The sequence below is a fragment of the Marmota marmota genome, unplaced genomic scaffold, assembly GCF_001458135.2.
Source record: "Marmota marmota marmota unplaced genomic scaffold, marMar, whole genome shotgun sequence".
NCBI lineage: Eukaryota > Metazoa > Chordata > Mammalia > Rodentia > Sciuridae > Marmota > Marmota marmota.
The window spans coordinates 4617980-4639262 of record NW_025999982.1 but is presented as its reverse complement, the minus strand read 5'-3'; the positions used below and the strand labels follow the sequence as shown (position 1 = coordinate 4639262).

General features: G+C 45.1%; 2 protein-coding genes across 6 annotated transcripts in view; one reads left to right on the top strand and one right to left on the bottom strand.

Moving 5' to 3' along the window:
- Kctd20 (potassium channel tetramerization domain containing 20) overlaps positions 1-718 on the bottom strand; it is a 33081-nt gene extending 32363 nt beyond the window's left edge. Inside the window, exon 1 of one of the 5 annotated variants that reach the window (XM_048805206.1) lies at positions 493-718. The gene's annotated coding sequence lies outside the window, so the exon portion shown is untranslated. The remainder of the gene's footprint in view (positions 1-492) is intronic. The other 4 variants (XM_048805203.1, XM_015487648.2, XM_015487645.2 and 1 more) reach the window with 4 other exon arrangements.
- Positions 1-20714, top strand: part of LOC107143617 — a 29420-nt gene extending 8706 nt beyond the window's left edge. Inside the window, 10 exon segments of the mRNA XM_015487343.2 lie at positions 9525-9829; positions 9831-9918; positions 10380-10506; positions 10508-10626; positions 10629-11085; positions 15073-15217; positions 16312-16408; positions 18244-18278; positions 20205-20275; positions 20450-20714. Of these exon segments, the coding sequence (XP_015342829.1) occupies positions 9525-9829; positions 9831-9918; positions 10380-10506; positions 10508-10626; positions 10629-10888 (899 nt within the window). The 3' untranslated portion in view covers positions 10889-11085; positions 15073-15217; positions 16312-16408; ... (1 more) ...; positions 20205-20275; positions 20450-20714.
- Positions 20715-21283: the final 569 nt, after the last annotated feature.

Below are 21283 nucleotides of genomic sequence, written 5' to 3'. Positions count from 1 at the left end.
CGGGCGCTTCAAGTTAAGAGTCCCCTCTGCGCGGGGCACTCTGGGAAGGCCGCGCCGGGGGCTCCCCGCCCCCGCCGCCCCGCGGAGGTTCCCTGGTGTTCGACTCCAGTCTACCCCGAGCCGGAGGAGGACGCGCCCACCCTACTCCGCAGGGTTGGATTCGGTGTCTGCGCTGCGGAGACCCTCCTTCAATTATGGCAGGTCTAAGATGGGAAAGTTAGTCGTTTTCTGAACTGTAACACCGGCTCCCACAGCCCTCGGACTGCTGACGCTGACCGGAAGATGCGGAGCTGCCACCTCCCTGTGCATTCGCGGGGTGGGGGTGGAGAAGTAGTAAAATTGAGCTCCTTAAACACATTTTGCTTGGAAACACCTTCTGGATATGCATTCTGGTCAAAAGAAAAACAATATATATTCTTTTCTCAAAATAAGAGTTTCATGAAACTACCAGCGATAGCCAAGTTAATATTCAAATCAACTGGAAGCGCTTACCTTGAAATGTTGTTGAGGGCAGGACATCCCTTCCTCTCCCACTCATATGCCAAGACAATCTCAAAACTGACTTTTTAAAGTACACAGAATGCTCAGTTTGAGATTCCAGAATCAAATTAAATTCTGTAAGTAGAAGACCTGTAAGACGCTGGAATGGGGTAACCAGGAAATGTAGAAGTGTGTTCCCCTGGGCTCCTGCGGAGGCTGAGCGTAAGCTGATAACATGTTTATCTCACTATCCCCTTACTGGTTTGCAAACAGACTCTGATGGTCCTATCCCACACGCCAGCCCTGATGGCTCACGTTGCCACTTGTTTGTGAACACACAGGTCTCATTCTTGAACCCAATTCTGAGAATGCTGGGAAGGTTTTTGTAACTTTATATGAGTTTTAAATAAACGTCATTTGAAAGGAAAATAAGTACACAAGCTCCAAAGCACATTTGTCATATTAGGACTTGAACCAGTGAACTTTAGGCTTACAAAGACTTGGGATGCCCACAGGCCACCACAAAAAAACACAAAACTAGCTAACCAGCCTTCCTAGCTTCCTTCTTTCTCTTCTTCCCTCCCTCCCTCCCCCTCTCTCTTTTCCCTCTTTCCTTCCTGTTTTCTTTTTTTGAGTGCTGGGAATGGAACCTAGGGCCCCATCCTAGGCAAGTTCTCTACACTGAGCTTCATATCCCCAGACCCTTTAAGTTCTTTTACCTTGATCCATAACTGAAAATATGCAAAGTCTGTTTACAAAGCCTGTGTCCTGGTTTCCAACCTTCACTAATAAACTTCAGAATGAAAAACAAAAGATAACTAGGTAGGTTCAAAAAGCTTCCTTTGCTTCTTAACCAGGAGCCTAAATAAAACTTTCTCCTAGTTTATGCAGAATTGTGATGCCCACCTGGAAATAAATTAGTGTTTCTGAATGTACAGATGAAACAAACAAAAAAGCATGAAGTGATATTCATATTCATAAAGAATTTTTTTTGTACTTGGAATTGAACCCGGGCACTAGACCCCTGAGCCACATCCCCAGCCCTATTTTGTATTTTATTTAGAGATAAGGTCTCACTGAGTTGCTCAGCGCCTTGCTTTTGCTGAGACTGGCTTTGAATTTGCAATCCTTCTGTTTCAGCCTACCTAGCCACTGGGATTACAGGAGTGCGCTACCATGCCCCCCTCATAAGGAATTATTGATAGAGTAAATAAAATATTGGCAAAAAGAGCCAGATGACCTCGAACTGAGGCCATTCCACCTCTGACTAAACAGATCACATGGACACTTAGGTTTCCTAATCTGTAAGATGGTAACTAACCTACATTTGCCATCAGGTTGTTAAGAAGAAGAAAAAGTAATCAAAATGTATGCAAAATATTTTATACCCTGAAAACATTAGAGAAACTTAAGATACTATTAGTGTCAATACTATACACACATCCCATTCAAACTAACATTATCTCTGAAAGGAACACCCAAGAACTCTTTTGTTGGGTAAAATCATCTTCCCTTTTGCCAACCTTAATTTTTTTTTATGTCAAAATATACTGGTTTCCAGGTTGGGGATATAGCTCGGTTGGTAGAGTGCTTGCCTCACATGCACAAGGCCTTGGGTTCAATCCCCAGCATCACCAAAAAAAAAAAAAAAAAAAATACACACACACACACACACATAGGTTTCATGAAACCTGGCTTAGTGGTGCACACCTATATTCCCAGCGACTCAGGAGGCCGAAGCAGGAGGATCATGAATTCAAAGCCAGCCCTAGCAATTTAGCAAGGCCCTAAGCAACAATCCTGTCTCAAAATAAAAATAAAGAGGGCTGGGGATGTGGCTCAGTGGTTGAGCACCCCTGGGTTCAGTTCCTGGTACCAAAATAATAATAATATTTAAAAACATATATGTATTTATACTGCCTTCCTTAACAAATGTCATGATGCAGATTGGTAGAGTGCTTGCCTCACATGCACAAGGCCTTGGGTTCAATCCCAAGATTGAATGAAAATAAAAATATGTTACAATTGTAAACGAAAGCTCGGTCCTTGTCCCCAATACCAATCCAATAATGAGGACTTGGTTTTAAGAAAAAAGGAAAAAGAAGGTCTATTGCTTTGTTAGCAAAGGAGAAACAGGGGACTCCTGTCCCAAAGGATGTGATTTTCCTCATCCGGAGGGACAGGGGGTTTTTAGAGGAACTCTTGAAGGGTTACATTCCAGGTGTGCTCTGATAAGGGGTCCCAGTTCATGTTAATTTGGGAGATAATTCACTTCCCAGATCCTCGGCAGGCATCTCCTTTCTGTAGTAGGTATGTTCAAAGGCAATTAACTAGGGGAAGAAAAAGTAAACACTGTCTCCTTAATCTTGTTAGGGAGGAGGAGAGTGGAGAAGAGAGAACAACAACAACAACAAAAAAAACATGTTCTTTTGAAAAATAAGCCTTAGAGCAATGAGGGCTACCATCAGAAGATGAAGAGACCACTGTTACATTTCCCCACTGTTAATTTCTATCCTCCAGTTCTACAGAAAAGTGGGTGAGGACATCTTCAAGGTACTTCCTGCTGAGAATGGGCAACCAGAGGGGTCTTTATAATGGAAGGTTTTTACTTGTTGTTGTCACTCTTTCTTCTGTCTTTGGTGGCATAGTTGCAAAGGGAGGAGCCACAACAAAAAAATAAACAGAAAGCTAGTACACAGAGGCACTGAGGTGGAGGAGGCCTAGTAAAATAGACTTAATCCCTCTTGGTATCCAGGAAAAGAGGCCAGAGAACCAATCAGATATGCCTAATTTCATCCCAGCCAAAAGGGATGTGTGGTGGTCAAGGGTTTTTTTGCAGCCAGGTTGCTTGTTGCCTGATCTTTTCAATACTAGTCTCTTGTGAAGTGGTGTTAATATAAACAAAGCAGGATCTGTTAGCCTTAGCACAAACTCTCCTTTGCTCTGCTAACAGATGGTCTAAAGCCATTCTGTTATCCAAAACTACTTTGGCCAAAGCGTTCAGAGAGGCTTGTGAATTTGAAAGGGACAAGGTTGTTCATTGGCCAGAATGATCAAAGTTTTGGACAGATTTCAGAGGATCCAATCATGGGCCCCATCTCCCCACCAGGGTAATAAAATGTAGCCAAAAGAAAATACTTATTGCCATCAGGGATTCCCCCCATGGGAGGTCCCTAGCCGGTCAAATAAGGAGCTTTAACAAGCTTGTTCAATGAGCAGATTCACTTAAAGAGTGAATTGAGAATGGTGTCACTAAATTTCCTAGAAAACATTGGGTGGGAGTTGTGAAGTTTCTGAGGCATCGGTAGCCCACAGATAATTATTCATCTTTCAGCTAAACACATGTCCTGCAGGGGCACAGAAGACCATTGTTTCTTTAAAGGAATCCAGTTGGGCTCCAATGAGGAAGGAATCCCTGACTTAAATCCTACGCATTTGATCCAGGAATAATGTGGGAAGGAAAAATCAGTTACTGCTATAATTTTCTCTGTATAAAATTGGGTAACCTTGTGTACACACAGAGGTAGTTGCTCTTGCTCAGGAGGGGGTCTCATTTCAAGATACTCTAGATTTTGTATTCCCCTATGGACCAGGTAAGTGATATTAGAGGCAACAAGAGGGAGATGGGAATTTTAGAAACAGCTTCAGCTGGTAATGCATCACTTGAACCCAATACTAATGGTGTAGGTTCTGAGGTCCCATGTTGGTGTCCAGTCTCCATCTGGGATCTGAGTGAAGTTTGTAACTGGATGTGCAAAGGGGTCACCATGGTCCACAGAGGATCTGGCCCTGGGAAGACAGAGCCAGCAATCAGCTGCATGAGTCGAGGTAGCCAAGGTCTCTGCTATTCTGACCAAACTGTTGTCCTCCCAGCCTAGATAGGGGAAAACAACTGAGTTAATAAAAACATAAAATCTCTCATTGTGCTTTCCTGAACAGGTGTTTTAAGTCCCCTAAGGGTCATGATGTCCATGTGGGAGAAGGAGCTTCTGCCAAGTCTCTTGGGCTGTTCTTCTCTCTAGTGTGGTGTGGACCCAGGGTTTCATTCCAGAGAGCTTCAGAGATGTGTGAGTTGTCTGAAGCATGTCATAGGCCCTGGCCATTTTGCTCCCAGTTGGTGCTCTGGCCCCTGTTCTTTCCAAATTTTGAGTAGCACCTGGTCCCCAGACTGCAAGGGATGCAGAGGTGATTCCGAATTTGGAGGGGACCTGGTTGAAGTATACTCATGCACAGTGGTTCATATTTGACTGATCTGTTGCACACGCTGCTTTAGTCTAGTTTCTCCTGTTATCACCATATCCTCCCCTTTCCCTTGGGCCAGGAAGGGTCTTCCATACACTATTTCATCTAGGCTTAATTTGAGCCCACTTCTGGGGACCATTTGTTTGCAGAGGAGAGCAATTGGCAACATCTTACTCTCATGCAGTTTCCATTGGATATCCAATGCTTTGCTCACCTGTTGGATCACCTTTACAATAAAAGATGGTCCATTGTCACTTTGAATAGAGGAGGGGAGCCCATATCTTGAGATCAGCTCCTTCAAGATAATTCTAGTTATTTATGAGGCTTTTTCTGTTTTGGTAGGGTAGGCCTCTACCCATTCAGACAGGGTGTCCACCAATACAAGCAAATATCTTAAGTTTCCCATGGCATTTGGCGTTTGAGTAAAATCTATTTGCCAGTCATCAAAAGGCTGTATTCTGGGCTGGGGATATAGCTCAGTTGGTAGAGTGCTTGCCTCACAGGCATAAGGCCCTGGGTTCAATTCCCAGAACCCCCCCCAACACACATACACACATACACACACACACATGCTGTATTCCTACATGTTGTGTTCTTCTTTGCACTAGGGATCAAGCCCAGAGGTGTTTTGCCACTGAGCCACATCCTCAGCCCTTTTTATTTTTATTTTGAGACAGGGTCTTACTAAGTTGCTGAAGCTGGCTTTAAACTCAGAATCCTCCTGCCTCAGCCTCCCAAGTCACTGGGATTACAGGTGTGTGCCACTGTGCCCAGTGCACCTTTTCTTTTTGAGAGAATATCTTTCCTTTTCTGAATCCCCCAGTTCTACCTCAGTAGTACCTGCATCATGTGAGGTAGCTTCACTGTGAAGAATAAATGACAGTGGGGCATTGGTGGCCATGTCTATAATCCCAGTGGCTCTGAAGTTTGAGACAGGAGGATCACAAGTTCAAAGCCAGCCTCAGCAAAAGCAAGGCACTGAGCAACTCAGTGAGACCCTGTCTCTAAATAAAATGCTGCAGATGTGGCTCAGTGGTCAAATGCCTAGAATTCAATCTCAAGTACCAAAAAAAAAAAAGAAAGAAAGAAAAAGAAAAGAATAAATGACAGCACTTATATTGCCAAAAGGAGAAAAAAAAATCTACCCAATTCTACAGAATCCTTTTAGCATAGCTTCACCCATGGGGCTGTAGCAAGACACACCCATTTCTGTGACTGAGCGCCTCAGCACCCAGCTGGGGAGTGTAACTCAGTCACCCGGAAGGTTGGCTTCCCACACTTATTAGATGTTTATTTCACCAGGTTTTGTACTGTTTAGATTGTGTTCTGTAAATTTGTGGTGCCAACTAACAGGGAAGCTACACAGAGAAACCAGGCTGGGGTGGGGGAAATCTTTGCTGTGATTTACCTAAGAATTGAAAGTGCTAATTCTATTTCTGTGCACACTCAGGAGAATTTGGGCTTTCTGGCCTTTTTATACCTATAAACCTAACACTAAGAAAAAGGTGATTTATTTTTAAATTAAATTAAATTTTTTTTATGATTTATTATTGTAATACAGCATGGCATGGCCTAGATACCTGCAAGTGCAGACTGATTTTGTGCAATTGTTTTTATAGTTTTTGGTTTTATGTTTGGGTGAGGGGACTAAGCCCAGGATCACTTTACCACTAAGCTACATCCCAGTCCTTTTTATTTTTTGGTTGGAGTCAGGGACTCACTCAGTTGCCAAGGCTGTCCTTGAATTTTCAATCCTCCTGCCTCAACAGCTGGAGTCTCTGGGGTTACAAGGTGCACCACCTCAAGTGTTCCTCTGTCAGTTAGTCCTGCTGTTAGTCTGTGCTTATGATGATTGACTTGATAAATGCTAAAGAGATCAGATGGCCGGCAGCAACAGTCTTAATTGGAAAATTATTTTGTTTGGTTGACAGTTATTGGTTCATCCTGAACTGTTTAATTTAGATATCCTTTGTTTCCAAAACCTTTGTCAGAACATTTCCTTGCTAGAATTTAGTCTTTTTTTCTCCTGCCTCCCCTTCCTTATATAAAGTGAGAAACTGATGTGATTCCATTTTTGAGAAACCAGCTTCTACCTCAAGGCCTGTCCAGAGGGAGGGGGCGTGACCCTTGTCCTTAGAAAAACCCAGAGTGTTCCTAGGCACATAGCCACCCTGCTGAGTTGTTTGTCTGTAAATAACTGGAGGGATCTGCAGCGCCAGGTGTCCCTGACTCAGGTGAGGACCCATAGCAACCCTCTAGCAACTACCAATCAGCATGAGACAGGGAAAATACCAGGGATGCCAGATGACCCCCCTAGTAGTCTCGGTGATTGATAACGTGTTAGGAAATCATGTAGTTTAGCACGTACACCCCTCACGGATTAAACCAATCAGTTCAAAGAATCCCCCTCTTGTACTAACCAATCACCCCTACCCAACTTGTTCCCGCCAGTAAATGTGCTAATCAATGTTAAGAGTTGCTGAAAAAAATACAATAAAAAAAAGAGTTGCTGTTTGATTTTCCCACGGTATGAAATGATTTGCTGTGTGATACTGTGACACATAGAGTTGAGAAAGGAATGTAACCCCATTTTTGAGAAACCAGCCTCTACCTCAGAGCAAAGCCTGTCCAAGGAAGGGGGCATGATCCTTGTCCTTGGAAAAACCCACAGAGCACGCCTAAGCACATACCCACCCTACTGAGTTGTTTGTCTACAAATAACAGGAGAGATCTGTGGCGCCAGGTGTCCCTGACTCAGTGAGGCTAGGTAAGGACCCATAGCAAACTCCCTAGCAACCACCAATCAGCATGAGATAGGGAAAATACCTGGGATGCCAGATGACCCCCCAGTAGTTTATGGTGGTTGATAACATGTTGGGAAACCATGTAGTTCAGCACGTATACCCCTCGTGGCCTAAACCAATCAGTTCAAAGGAATCTCCATCTTGTACTAACCAATCACCCCTACCCAACTTGTTCCTGCCATTGAATGTGCTAATCAATGTTAAGAGTTATTGTTTGATTTTTCCCTCGGTATGGAATGATTTGCTGTGTGATGTTGTGACGCACAGAGTACCCCCAAAACCTATAAAATCTCACTGAACAAAGGACTAGGACTCACTCCCTGGGACCGCTGCATCGGAACGGTTGTGAGTCCAGGTTCCAGCTTGCAATAAAGACTCTTGATTGATTGCATCAGATTGGACTCCTGGAGGTCTACTGAGGTCCCACAAATCTGGCATTACAAAAGCTGTCCTTTTGCTTTTTTGTCTCTTTCTCCTGATCATTGCTACCTTGCTTGCTCCCCCCGACACACTTTTTTTTTAAATTGTTGATAGACCTTTATTTAATTTTTTATTTATATATGGTGCTGAGAATCGAACCCAGTGCCTCATACATGCCAGGCAAGTGTGCTACCACTGAGCCCCAGCACCAGCCCCCTTGTTCCCTTTTAATATAGAAATTTTATGAGTTTACTTTATAAACATATCAAAGATAGGAGGCACTGTTCCCTTCAACCCAACTGGGTGCAGGTGGCGCAGGGAATAGCTCAGGAAATGCAGCAGACTCACAGGGAAGCCCCTAAATAATATGGTCAAAAGGAACCTTACTGTCTCATTGGGAAGACATAAGGGGTGACTGCCCTGTGTACTGAGCCCCAACAGTTTTGTCTTGCAAATGAGCACATAAACATGAGATGCAGGGAGACAGCTGGCCTTGGGGCACAAGCCTTGGATGCAAGACCCATAAACAGTAACTAACCACAAGTGCCATCAGTTAGCTCAGAAGCCCCAGGCAGTTTCAGGAGAAGGGGTTCTTCCACCTAAATGAGAAATTCAAGGAAGGAGGAAGCACTGGGAGAAAAGCCCCATCTGGTACTCCAGCTGGTTTGATGTGTGATAATTATGGTTCCTCAATTTGCCGGTACTTAAAAAGTGGGGAATATCCCCTCGCCTACCTCTCCTTCCCTGTTACCATGAGCTGAGCAGCCTTCTTCCACCAAGCCCTTTTGCCATGATGTTTCTGCCTTGGAGCAGCCAACCCTGGGCTGAGGCCTCTGAAACCTTGAGCCACAATTAACTTTTCCTCCTTTAGGTTGTTTATGTCAAGAGTTTTGATTACCAGAATGAAAAGCTCACTAATACACAGGAGAAAATGATGTATTTTCTGAACGGGAAAAGCAAGCTACACAATAAAACAATATAGAAAAGACAGCTTTTTACTTAAAAAAAAAATATGTACATGTGTATCTCTCTTTTTAACAGAAAAAAACCCTTCGTTTTTAGAAAATGAGATTACAGGTCACTTAGATTGGGGAGCAATACTCTAATAAAATAAATTTACTCTTTTGTGTATACTGGGGATTGAATTCTGTGGTGCTCTACCACTGAACCACATCCCAAGACCTTTTTATTTTGAGACAGAGTTTCACGAAGTTGCTGAGGCTGACCTTGAACTTGTGATCCTCCTTCCTCAGCCTCCTGAATGGCTAGGATTGTAGGCTTGGCCACTGCACTCGTTGTAATGTATTTATATTTTATATTGATTAAATTCATAACAGATTGCAATGTATCCATTATAATTAATATGAATAAATAAAATTCATAAGAAATTTAAAAAAATAACAAGAAAATATTGCCTGATCCTACCAACTGGCTCTTGACTGTTGCTATGTTCTTTAAGGTTCTGTCAGTTCCGCACCCTCACACGATAGCTACCAGAACCCTGTTTCCCAGACAACCAGACAGCCTTAAAAATGTTGCTTTTAGGTCGGGAGTCCTCGCCGGAAAGGTGAATCGTAGTCCCCGGCCAGAATGAGTCCGGAGGAGTGGTAGTCCCGGGCCCGGAAAGTGTCCGGATCGTAGGGAATCGTAGTTCCCGGAACTGGAAGGGAACGGACAGCCGGAAACTGAATCCGCCAAGCCCGGGCTTCCGGGTGCCGTGTTCTCCGCGACACAGAGAGCTGGGTCGGCGACCTGGCGGGGCTGGACCCCTGTCTGACCTGGGTTACCGGGTGGACAGTTGTCGCGCCGCGGAGCTGCGCAAGATCCAGGCGCGCAGGCGCGTGTTAGCCCAGACCGACGGCTCTGCCTACGTAGAGCAATCTTCACACCCAGGCGCTGGCAGTGGTCTACTGGCCGCACGAGGCGAGCGGGCCGCGCCTCCCGTTTACGCAGCGAATGCTCAATGCCGCCTGTCGGATGAGTAAATGCCCAAGTTATTAAGGTGCATCCCTGGGTATGCCCTGTCTCTCTCCTGCGCCCTGCACTCCGCAGTCGGGCTCCTCATCATGTCAGGCTGTCGCCCATTCGGCCACTTCCCCGCAGTTCTACTCACGTCACGTTTGGGAACGTCATTTCTACTTAATCTTACTCGTTTGTCTTTCACGGAAACATAAACTCTCTGAGAGCCTCGACTTTAAATAAAATTGTCTGATTTTATTGCTACGTTCTACGCTGTAAAAGTGCCTCCCCAATACAGAAATAATTTTTAATTGCTTAGCACATAATGTGGGAGCCCAACTTCCTAGGTGAAAGAAGCCAGGATGAAGGCAATGGATAGAAACAAACATGACATTTCTGCAAAGCCGAAAGAATGCTGGTGGATGGAGAGGAGATAATTCCAAATAACCGTTTCCAGGGAGATCGGGGTTCCAGGTCTGCCTGACCGGGCTCTGGTGAACTGTCAGTATAGTTCAGCAACCTTCAGCACAGGTGAGCGCAAGCGGAGGCCACATGGAGGCTGTAAGACCTGTGAAATGGGCCTACAGCTGTGCCAGACCTTTTCTTACTGAGCTGCACCCACGATCCCAGATTGACATCTGTGTGCAGGTGCTGCAGGCTGATGGTGGAACCTATGCAGCTTGTGTGATGGCAGTGTTGGATGCTGGGATACCCATGCCGGACTTTGTGCATGTTCAGCTGGTTTTGTGGAAGACACAGCCCTGGGAAACCTCAGCCACGTAGAGGAAACAGCTGGTGGTCCCCAACTAGCCCTGGCCCTGCTGCCAGCCTCAGGCCGGATTGAAATGGATGCCCGGCTGCATGAGGACCACTTGCAGCGGGTGCTAGAGGCCACTGCCCAAGCTGCTAGAGATGTGCACACCTTGTTGGACCATGTGGTATGGCAATATGTGCATGAGGCATCTATCTTGCTGGGGGACTGAGCACCCAGCCACCTATGTCCAGAATAAAGTCTGCTCAACAACAATAACAAAAGCAACTAGTTTCAAGTGGCCCATACCTCTAGTCCCAGTCACTCAGGAGACTAAGGCAGGAGGACCCCTTGAGTCCAGGAGTTGGAGGCCAGTGTGGGCAACATAGTGAGACAAAAGAAGAAAGGAGAGGAAAGGAAGACAAACAGGTTTGTGTTATTTATTTTTTAAAATATTTTTTTGGTACCAGGGATTGAACTCAGGGGCGCTCAACCACCGAGCCACATTTTGTATTTTATTTACTGTCAGGTTCTCATTGAGTTGCTTAGTGCTTCACTTTTACTGAGGCTGGCTTCAAACTCGCGATCCTCTTGTCTCAGCCTTCAGAGCCGCTGGGATTACAGGCGTGTGCCACTACTCCCTGCCCAGGTTTGTGTTTGTAAATGAGGAGATATAAACTGGGCACAGTCGCTAATGCCTGTAATCCCAGTAGCTTGGGAGGTTGAGGCAGAAGGATCAAAAGTGCAAAGGCCAGCCTCAGCAACCTGGCGAGACCCTGTCTCAAAATAAACAATAAAAAGGGTTGGGGATGTGCTCAGTGGTACAGTGCCCCTGGTTCAACCCCCAGCACCAAAAGAAAAGAGCAGATGCAGCCTGGCACACAGGCCTGGGGAAGGCGTGGCAGGCCTGGTTCTTCATAATTAGGGCTTCATTTCAGCATCACCTTCATATCTTCCTCAGCTGGAATCCTGTTCTCCAGCACCTGGGAAGTGAGCACCCTTGGCTCTGGGCTGGAGCTCACATGGTGTTTTCTAGACACCCTGCAGTGAGAAAGTGCAGCTTCTGATTTGGTTACTGCCTGCAGCCCTAGTGGCCACACCCAGCATTCTTGAAGGGAAAGGCCAAGGTACAGCCAGGCTAGTGATTGACAGATGGGGCAGGGGCCCTAGACATCCCTGCCTGAGCAGGTGAGTCAGCCACAACCCAGGTCCTAGGGGACTGTCACGGAGACCAAAGTACAATCTGTAATGATCTGAGCATAGAACCTGCTTTTACAAATAAGCGCACTGAATTTGCGCACAGTTTTAACACACTAAAATTTCTAAATAACTTTTTTTTCCTTAGGGATCATTTTTCAGGGTGTTTCTATGCACAGAGGCCTGTGACCTCTGTATTGTTGTGGCAGGAGTCATGCGCAAGCATTCAGGTTGGTTTTCCCTGCGTTTCTCCTTTACTTTAGAGTTTGGGCATTTCCAAATTCACCATGTAGACATGTGAGCTTGCAGTTTCCCTCAGATAGTAGACAGGATACTAAACGTGACCTGTTTGAGGACACTTTGTGTCTGAAGGGGCTTAGACTTCTGGCACTGAGACCTTAAGGCCACCCCTGCAGTCCCTGCACCTGAAATAGTGGAAGGTACCCAAATATTTGTTGACTGAATGACTTCACTAGGACAATCTTTTGGAGAAGTTGCTGGTATTAATATGTCCTTTGCATATAGTAAGTGACCAATATATATTTCTTGAACGAATATATGAAAATGGTTGAGCTTTTGGCAGGAGAGGAAGGCTGTAGGAATTATGTTTAAGGTGATTTTGTCACTTACCCAGCCCTTTGGGAATTGGGGAAACATTTGAGGGGCCCATGCAGTGAATTTAATTCAAGAAATAGACTCTGAAGGGAAATAAAGGTAAGAAAGAAAGGCTTCCATACTTTCATTTTGTTTGTTCATTGAACCAATGTCTATCTATTACCTACTGTGTGTCAGGTCCTAGGAGGCGAACTATCCATGGTAGCAATAGGCTTTGGGAAAGAGATGATTAAAAAAATACAGCAGTGTAAAAAATAGAAATGTTTTAAAAATTAGCTTTAATCTTCCTTCCCAGACGATCTCAGTGAAATTTAAAAAATAATGTATGTATAGTCATTTCCCCTTACACTGGGGGACACATTCCAAGACCCCCATTGGATATCTGAAAACTTAGATGGTACTGAACTATAAATACTTTTTTGCCTCATACCCGTGATGATGTTTAATTTATAAATTAGAAAATACAGGGCTGGGGATGTAGCTCAAGTGGTAGCGCGCTCGTCTGGCATGCGTGCGGCCTGGATTCGATCCTCAGCACCACATACAAAGAAAGATGCTGTGTCCACTGAAAACTAAAAAATAAATATTTAAAAAAAAAAAAAAGAAAATACAAACAATCTTGAGATCACCAGATTGATTTCATTCCTATGTTCCTTTCCATAGCTATCCCTCATCAGGGGTGTGTGTGTGTGTGTGTGTGTGTGTGTGTATATGTATTGAACCCAGGGCCTCGTGCATGTGAGGCAAGCACTCTACCAACTGAGATATATTTCCAGCCCCGACCGGGTTTTATTTATTTTTTTTTTAATTTTTTCAACATTTATTCTTCAGTTCTCGGCGGACACAACATCTTTTGTTTGTATGTGGTGCTGAGGATTGAACCCGGGCCGCACGCATGCCAGGCGAGCGCACTACTGCTTGAGCCACATCCCAGCCCCGGGTTTTCTTTAAAAGGAGTGACAGGAACCCCAAGACACACTTCTCACTCTAGAGATGCTCCACATTCCCTTGAATGTGAATCTGTTGAGAGCCACAGCCGAAGGGGCCCCAGCAAACTTCCAGCTGCCGGCTGATGATTGGCTCACAGCGGCCCCAGCAACATCTAGCTGATTGGCTCCTCTGCGGTGATGCTCATTGGGCTGTTTCCCTGCCCTTTCAGACCACGGAGCTGCTCATTGGGGGACTTTTTTGGCTCCGCCCACATGACCCAGCCAATCGGCCTCAAGAGCAGGAGGATTGTGGGAGGTGGAGAGAAGCTTGTGGGGGAGAGAGAGGCTTGTGGAAAGCCGGTGGTGGCAGTTGAGGCTCTGAGGGTTTTTCCTGAGAGGCTGTTTTGTTTGGCCTGTGTGGTTCTAAAAATAAAGTTAGTTTCTTTTGACAAGTGGCTCCTGATTGTGCCCAGCCAGACTGTGGCATGAATCTACTTTCCTAAATCAACCTCTGTCTAGGTCTCTGGATAACGCTTGCTTACACTGGTTTTCCACATGTGAGCCTAGCACCCTGCTAATCCTGAGTCAGGTTCCCACTTCTCTCTGGGAGCCCCTCAGTCATTTCTCTGAAAATACCTCTCCTCCCATGACAATACTCTGAAATACTATCTGAAAAATCCTGCCATCTGGGCAGCCCTGCCGCTGAAAACCCAATCTGCCTCTGTTTGCTTTGACTGAGTAAACATTTTGTTATTGTTTACATGACATGCAATTATACACCGGGTCACAAGTCTATTTGTGATCATTTGCATGGTTTCCTAAATTTACAAGATGTTTAATGTTGTTCTTTAATTTTGGTCGGTCAGTGATGTTAAACTGTACAGACCTATTAAAGGCAGAGTCACATAATGATAGTTACCCTACACACCAGGGATTCTACATTTTACTTCAAAAATAAAAGCTAGGTTAATGTGCAAAGGACTTTTATGTAACTGCAATGCTAATTATTATCAGCTTCTTTGAAACTTCATTGTATTTATGTTCACCAAGTGTACAAACCTTCTAAGTTACAAAGTTTAGGAGAACACTGTGTGTGTGTGTGTGAGTGTGTTACTGGGGATTGAACCCAGGGCACTTTACCAATGAGCCACATCCCCAGCCCTTTTTATTTTGTATTTGGAGATAGGGTCTTGCTAAGTTGCTTAGGGCCTCACTAAATGTTGAGGGTAACCTGTAGCTTATGATCCTCTACCTCAGTCCCCTCAGTTTCTACTCAGTTGCTGGGATTTCAGGCATGTGCCACTAGCTTGGCTTTAGGAGAACACTTTACCAAGTTGGGGTTTTCCAAGTTAAAATTGTTACCAGTGGGGCTGGGGCTATGGCTCAGCGGTACAGCACTCACCTAGCACATGCGAGGCACCGGGTTTGATCCTCAGCACCACATAAAATAAATAAATAAATAAAATAAAAGTATTGTGTCCAACTACAACTAAAAAAATATTTTAAAAAAATTGTTAGCAGTGATGATCTTTTTCTGGCTTATGTTTGTGTGTTCCTAATTGTTGGGTTGAACACTAGGCAGCGTATGGGAAAGCTTGCAATGAGATTAGGTCTCTAAGAAAAAGAGGTAATGAGGGAAATGAGGATGGGGGCTGGCCACTGTCCTTATCTCCAGGCCTCAGGAGAAGATCTAAACAGAGGTCCTGGTTGTCGGTAAAGGAATGGACTCATGAAATACCTGAAGGCCTTCCTGTGCTGTGGGCAGGCATCTATTCTATGTATTTCTGCAGCTTAAGCCCAGCGCTGCTGGGATAAATTAGGTAAGCAACAAAGGAGTTAATTAGGAATAAAATGGCCAAAACCTTACAGGCATGGTGGCGCACGCCTGTAATTCCAGCAGAGAGTTCAAAGCCAGCCTCAGCAAAAGCAAGGCACTAAGCAACTCAGTGAGACCCTGTCTCTAAATAAAATACAAAATAGGGCTGGGGATGGGGCTCAGTAGTTGAGTGCCCCCGAGTTCAATCCCTGGTACCCTCCCACTAAAAAAAAAAATGGCCAAAACCTCTTGAAAAACAGCACCCTGGGGCCTTTGCAGCCCTGGGGATTGAAATAATAGGTGCAGTCAGCTGGATCCTAGAGAGACACTTGTAGGCTTTTGGGTGGAGTGTGGGGGTGGGGGGAGGGACTAGGCTTGCCAGGAGCCTTCATGTGGTTAGAGGTAGCTCCCCCATTTGAGGGATTTAGAGGGGTGGGGACCACCACATGAATACAGGGATGCCCCCACCCCACCAAAACACAAAGAGGGGTGCTGCAGGGCTGGCAAGGCCCCTGCTGTGTGCATTAAACTTAGCCACAGACCTGAGCTAGCCACTTGTCCTCCCCAACCCCAGGAACAGTTGAAACTAGAGAGAGATGCCCCATTTAGCATAGGTTGACAGCAAAGATATGTTGTCACGGCCCTTAGAACCTACAGATGAGTGAATGCAGGTCACAGAATGACAACAGGCTAACCTGATAAGACATGGCCTGCCCAGAGCCTGTTGGCAACAATTAGAAACTGGGGCCCTTGGACATGGGCCCTGCTCAGGGTGTCTACTAGTTCCAGCGACTCAGAAGTTGAGGTGGCAGATGAAGACACAGAGGAAGATGGACCAGCAGTGGTCCAAAAAAAAGAGAGAGAGAGAGCCCCAGCAGGAACAGCCTGAGGGACTTCCTGATATGTTCACTGCCAGGAGGGATGTCCACAGGCCCCCAGGAGGCCACATGCTCCAGAGCTGGTGGGACTGGGGGCCAAGTTCAGGCAGAGAGTGAAAGACCCCTGGAACCCTCTATCTTGGACTTTTGGCCCTGGGGGAGTGGGAGAGCATAAGTTTCCCTTGTGTTAATCCCCCAAGTTGGTGGTTATCTGCTTCAGCACACACTGGAAACTGATGTGATGGTTCATAGCAATGTGGAGCTGGAAAGTTCAAGTTCATAGCCAGGTTGTTCCACTGGCACGGACTGGATTTCATGTAAGTTCTTTGGCTTCTGTGACTCAGCTTCCTCATTTCTTTCTTTTTTTCCCTTGGGTACTGGGAATGGAACTCAGGGGCACTCGACCACTGAGCCACATCCCCAGCCCTATTTTGTCTTTTATTTAGAGACAGGGTCTCATTGAGTTGCTCAGTGCCTTGCTGTTGCTGAGGCTGGCTTTGAACTCGCGATCCTCCTGCCTCAGACTCCTGAGCCGCTGGGATTACAGGCCTGCGCGGTGGTGCCAGGCCCACCTTCCTTGTTTCTAAATAGGGTTGATCATTTTTCCCCCAGAGGCAAATTTTACCCAGATGTAAAGACACTGGCGCCCTAGCTGCCAAGTGGAGCAGCAAGCCTACGGGTCCCTTCCTAGAAGCTGCAGAGGAGCAGTGGAGCAGTGGCCTGGGTGGGTTGGAGCTCAGGTGGCAAGCATGGCCCCTGGTCTGACATTCTGAGAGCCAAGATGGGAGGACCTGTCACCCTTTGTCCACCAGGCCTGGGTATGGTACAGATAGATGCTTGCGGCAGAAACCGGCTGCATGCAGCGCTGCAGCAACCTGCTAGCATCGATCATGACCATTGGAAGACCTCAACTCTCAACCCCCAACCCCACTTCCTGACCTGTGGTAAGAAAATGGAAATGGGGCAGACCTGAATGGAAGTCCAGATTCTAGAGCTGATCTATAGTGTTAGTAGGTTTACAAACCCTAATTAGCATAAATTTGGATCATTGTCATTAGTAGTTTTCAAACCCTAGTTGGCAAAAGTTTGGACCAATAGCAGTGACCCAAGTGCTAGACAAATCCCCAGTCTAGCACACTCCTGCAAGGAAACATGCTATGGAGTCCCCTCTTGGATGGCAAGGTTTCTTTTCCTGTTCTTGAATAAATTCTACTATTATACTCACACATCCTGCCTGGTCTGTGGGTTTCATTCTTTGAATTCCTGAGACAAGAACCCAGAAAGAAAAAGATTGATGGTGAGCTGCAGGGAGGGCAGGGCTGGCCATTAAGAACTGCAACACTTGGGGCCGCAGAGGCTGCGGCTTGTGCAGATCCCACCCGCCAGCAGAAGTGGAGAAACCCCAGTGTTACCTGCCAGCAGAAGCAGGCAAATGAGTTTTATCTCAAAACTTCCATTTCAATAAATAAATGGTCATTAACAACTTAGATGAGTAACTGTAACTTCATCAGTACCCAGTTCATGTTATCTGCTCTCACTAATTTTGTCAATATGAACTATATTTCTTTGTTCCACTTCATGGCTGTGGTTTTCAATTCTGTATTATCACACATCAGTAATCTTGGCATTTTACTTTTGTGGTGTTTATTGGTACTGTCTGAAGTTTATCCATTTTCATATTTTAGGCATTCCTCTTTTAAACAACATATACCAGGATATTATTACTGATGCTTTCTTAGCAGAAGACCTAATTTTATTGAAATTTACTGTTAACAATTGATGGGACTGGCTTGAATCAGGCCACCTCAATTTAATTGTTCCACTATTTTTTTTCAAATAATTAAACTGTTTGGTTACATATTTCTACTATGTGGTCTAGCTTTTAGTTCTTTGTTCCCCCAAATTTGGGTGGTTTGAAAACTGTCAGTTTCTATGTCACCATTTAAAAAATTGAAAGGTTAACATCTTTTAGTTCTCTACCTACAGAGGAGAGAACAATATTCATCCCTCACTCTGGTCCCCTCCCCATTCCACATTTATGAAGCTTTACTATTCATTTACTTTTCAGATCCCAATCTCAATGTTTTTATTTAATGGGAAATATTTCACATTAATTTTAAGTTTTTTTGTTTTGTTTTGTGCTTTTTGGCAGTGCTGGAGACGGAACCCAGGGCCTCATTGTACGTGGTAAGCAAGCACTCCACCACTGAGCCACACTCCAACCCTTGTATTTCAAGTTTTTGCTAATTTCACCTTTATATTATGCCACTTCTATGTCCAGTATTTCACTTGGATAGTTAGTGGAAGATACTGATGGTTGGGATCAATTTGGAGTCGTCAGGGTGTAAGAACAGGGAGTGTCAGCCTTTCCCAGGCAGGTGGCAGAGCAAGGGAGCTACTTTGCAAGGCAGCCTCACAACACCTAGGATTCTCTCCCCACCCTATGATAAGCTACTGGGGTTGTGTTAAAAAAAAAAAAAAAAGCCCACCCTTTTGTTGGACATTACTTATTCATTCCTGTATCTGTTTTCCTTCTGTTATTGAACCTGATTTCCAAGGCCCTGCAGCCCACCTACTCTGGGCACTCATGTTCTACCCTGCCTCACGGTGGGATGCAAACACAAGTCAGGTTCACATGGGCCAGGGGCAGCCCAGCTGTCCTAACACCTCAGGCTGAGTCACCAGGGTGAGCCCCACTAGTAGCTTTTTTTTTTTAAAGAGAGAGAGAGAGAGAGAGAGAGAGAATTTTAATATTTATTTTTTAGTTATCGGCGGACACAACATCTTTGTTTTGTATGTGGTGCTGAGGATTGAACCCGGGCCACAGGCATGCCAGGCGAGCGCGCTACCACTTGAGCCACATCCCCAGCCCCCCACTAGTAGCTTTGAGGTTGACTGTGTACCTGGGTCTACACAGCCACCTCTCAGAAGACATGGCTATAGCTCCTGGCCTTGACCTAGAACTGCTGTATCTCTAGACATTTCCAGTTATTTGCCACATTTCCTTTATCCTTTCTATTTATGTTGACTGATTTATTTTGTTGTTTTTATGTATCTTTTCTGACATTGGGGGTTTTACCTGAAAGAATTCCCCACGCAAAGACACTTCGCCGGGAGAATTCCAATTTTATTGCAAAAAGCAGTGTGCTTATATAGAACTAAGGGGGAGATGGCAGGGCTTAGATAAACGGCAGGCAACCCGTTTATTGGCAAGTTCTTTCAGATATCAGCTCCGGAGCCCAGGAATTAGTTCTCATTGGGGCTAAGGTTCCCCGCCAGCGAGATTTGAAATTGGCGCCGGCGGGAGAGTTCACACGGGCGGGAACTTTTCGCGCCACTGCAGAAAAGAAGAAGGTAGGAAGAAGAGGTGCTTAGGCGCCATGTTGGGGTTTTTTCTCTGGGGTATGGCTGCCGTTTTATTACTTTTCCCAACATTACCCAAGTTTTACTTTTTTTTTTTTTTTTAGTCTTTTTTTTTCTCTGTGAGATTAAAGTCTGGAATTACAACTCACAAACTAAGCAGCAAGGTGACAGGGTTCAGGAATTCTGGGTGAGGACTGAGTATCAGAATGTCATGAGGTTTAGCTTGCTCCTGTGTTGCATAAGGATCTTTGAAACATGTAAGCAGGTATAGTTAGGTCTTCTTTTCACAGCACAGAAGCATGATACAAAATAAGAGAAAGAATTGTCAAATAGTCTAGGATACTGATCCTCCATTTTAGCATTAGAACTTCCAGGGTCATAGGTGAGAATGCAGATTCCTGAGCCCCAACCCAGAAATGCCAATTCTGTAGATCTGTGGAGAGCCCAGCCTAGGTTTCATTATAAGAATGTTAAGAGGTGGGGGGACATTTAAGGGTGTTTAGTGGTGTGTCTTAGGGAGAAGTCTCTAGATTATTGGGGTGTGCCTTTGGAAGGGGTTGATGTAGTTCTCATGGGACCCCAGCTGTGCTTCAGTTTCCTGAATTAAGATGTGATCTCTCCTGTCACATGTCCTCCCATCATTGTGATACACCATGAGTCCTTCACCAGAGCCAAGCAGATACTAGTGCCATGACCTTAAACCTCTAGAATTGTGAGCTACATAAGTCTCTTTTCTTTCTACCTTATCAGCCTAGGGAATCTTGCTATAGTAACAGAAAACTGATGAAGACAAGGGGGATTTGGAGTGACTTCGCAGGCAGGTGAGTGTAAAAGGTTCTCTACTGGCCTTTGCTGATGTTTGGCTAGAGTAAAGCCATCATTGTCCAAAAACTGTTAGACTTCCCTCCTTCCGGTCCTTTGGCTAGAGAGAGAAATTTGGGGTTGGCTTTGTTGGTGTTCTTCCATTACTATTTCTAGATTGTTGACTTCTTCAGTTTCCAGTCTTGGACACATGATGTGAAAAGAAAGTCCAGGGAAGTCATCAACACATCGTTCTTTGATCCTGAGGATTCCAGTCTGCCTTTTTCTCTCCACCATTCACAGTCTTATGTATTTACCTAGTGGGAAGAAGAAGAAAAATAGTCTACTCCATTGCAGCATATCCCTACAATGGTTTATAACAAATAAAATGATTAAAAGGAAAAAACTCAATATTTTAGTATCTTTAAATTTTTTATTCAATACATAAAATTATGCATATTTATAGATTACTGTGTGATGTTTAAATACATGAACAATTGTGTAATATTCAAACTAGGTAACCTGGTTTGAATCACATCTATTTTTCCTGAGTTTTTGATCTGAGGCCCCCTATTTTGCACTGTGCCCTCTAGCTTCCTGATGTCCTGTTGACTGACATCTAGGAAGGCCACGCCCATTTCATGAGCTATGTGGGGATCATGGCAGAGCAAGGGAAAAGACCAGAGCGAGGCCCGCCCAAACAGAGGGGCAACGTCAGTTCAGTCCACTTTGTGTGCTTAATACACATAGTTCACACACACAGAGCCCATGGCTGGCTTGCCACATCTCCACATTCTCATCACTCAAGACCAAGGGGCGCTCAGTTCCTATGTGGCAGCTCCCAACAACCATGGAACTGCAGATCAGGACTCTACACTCACTCTGGGCTTAGCCCACCTCATCCAATCACCATTGACTTGCATCCAACAGTCTCCAATTCTTTGCCTAGCACCTTAGAGTTGCACTTTTGTCTTGCACCATTGAGACTACTTGGGCCACTCTGATGTTTGAGGAAGGTCTACCTCTTG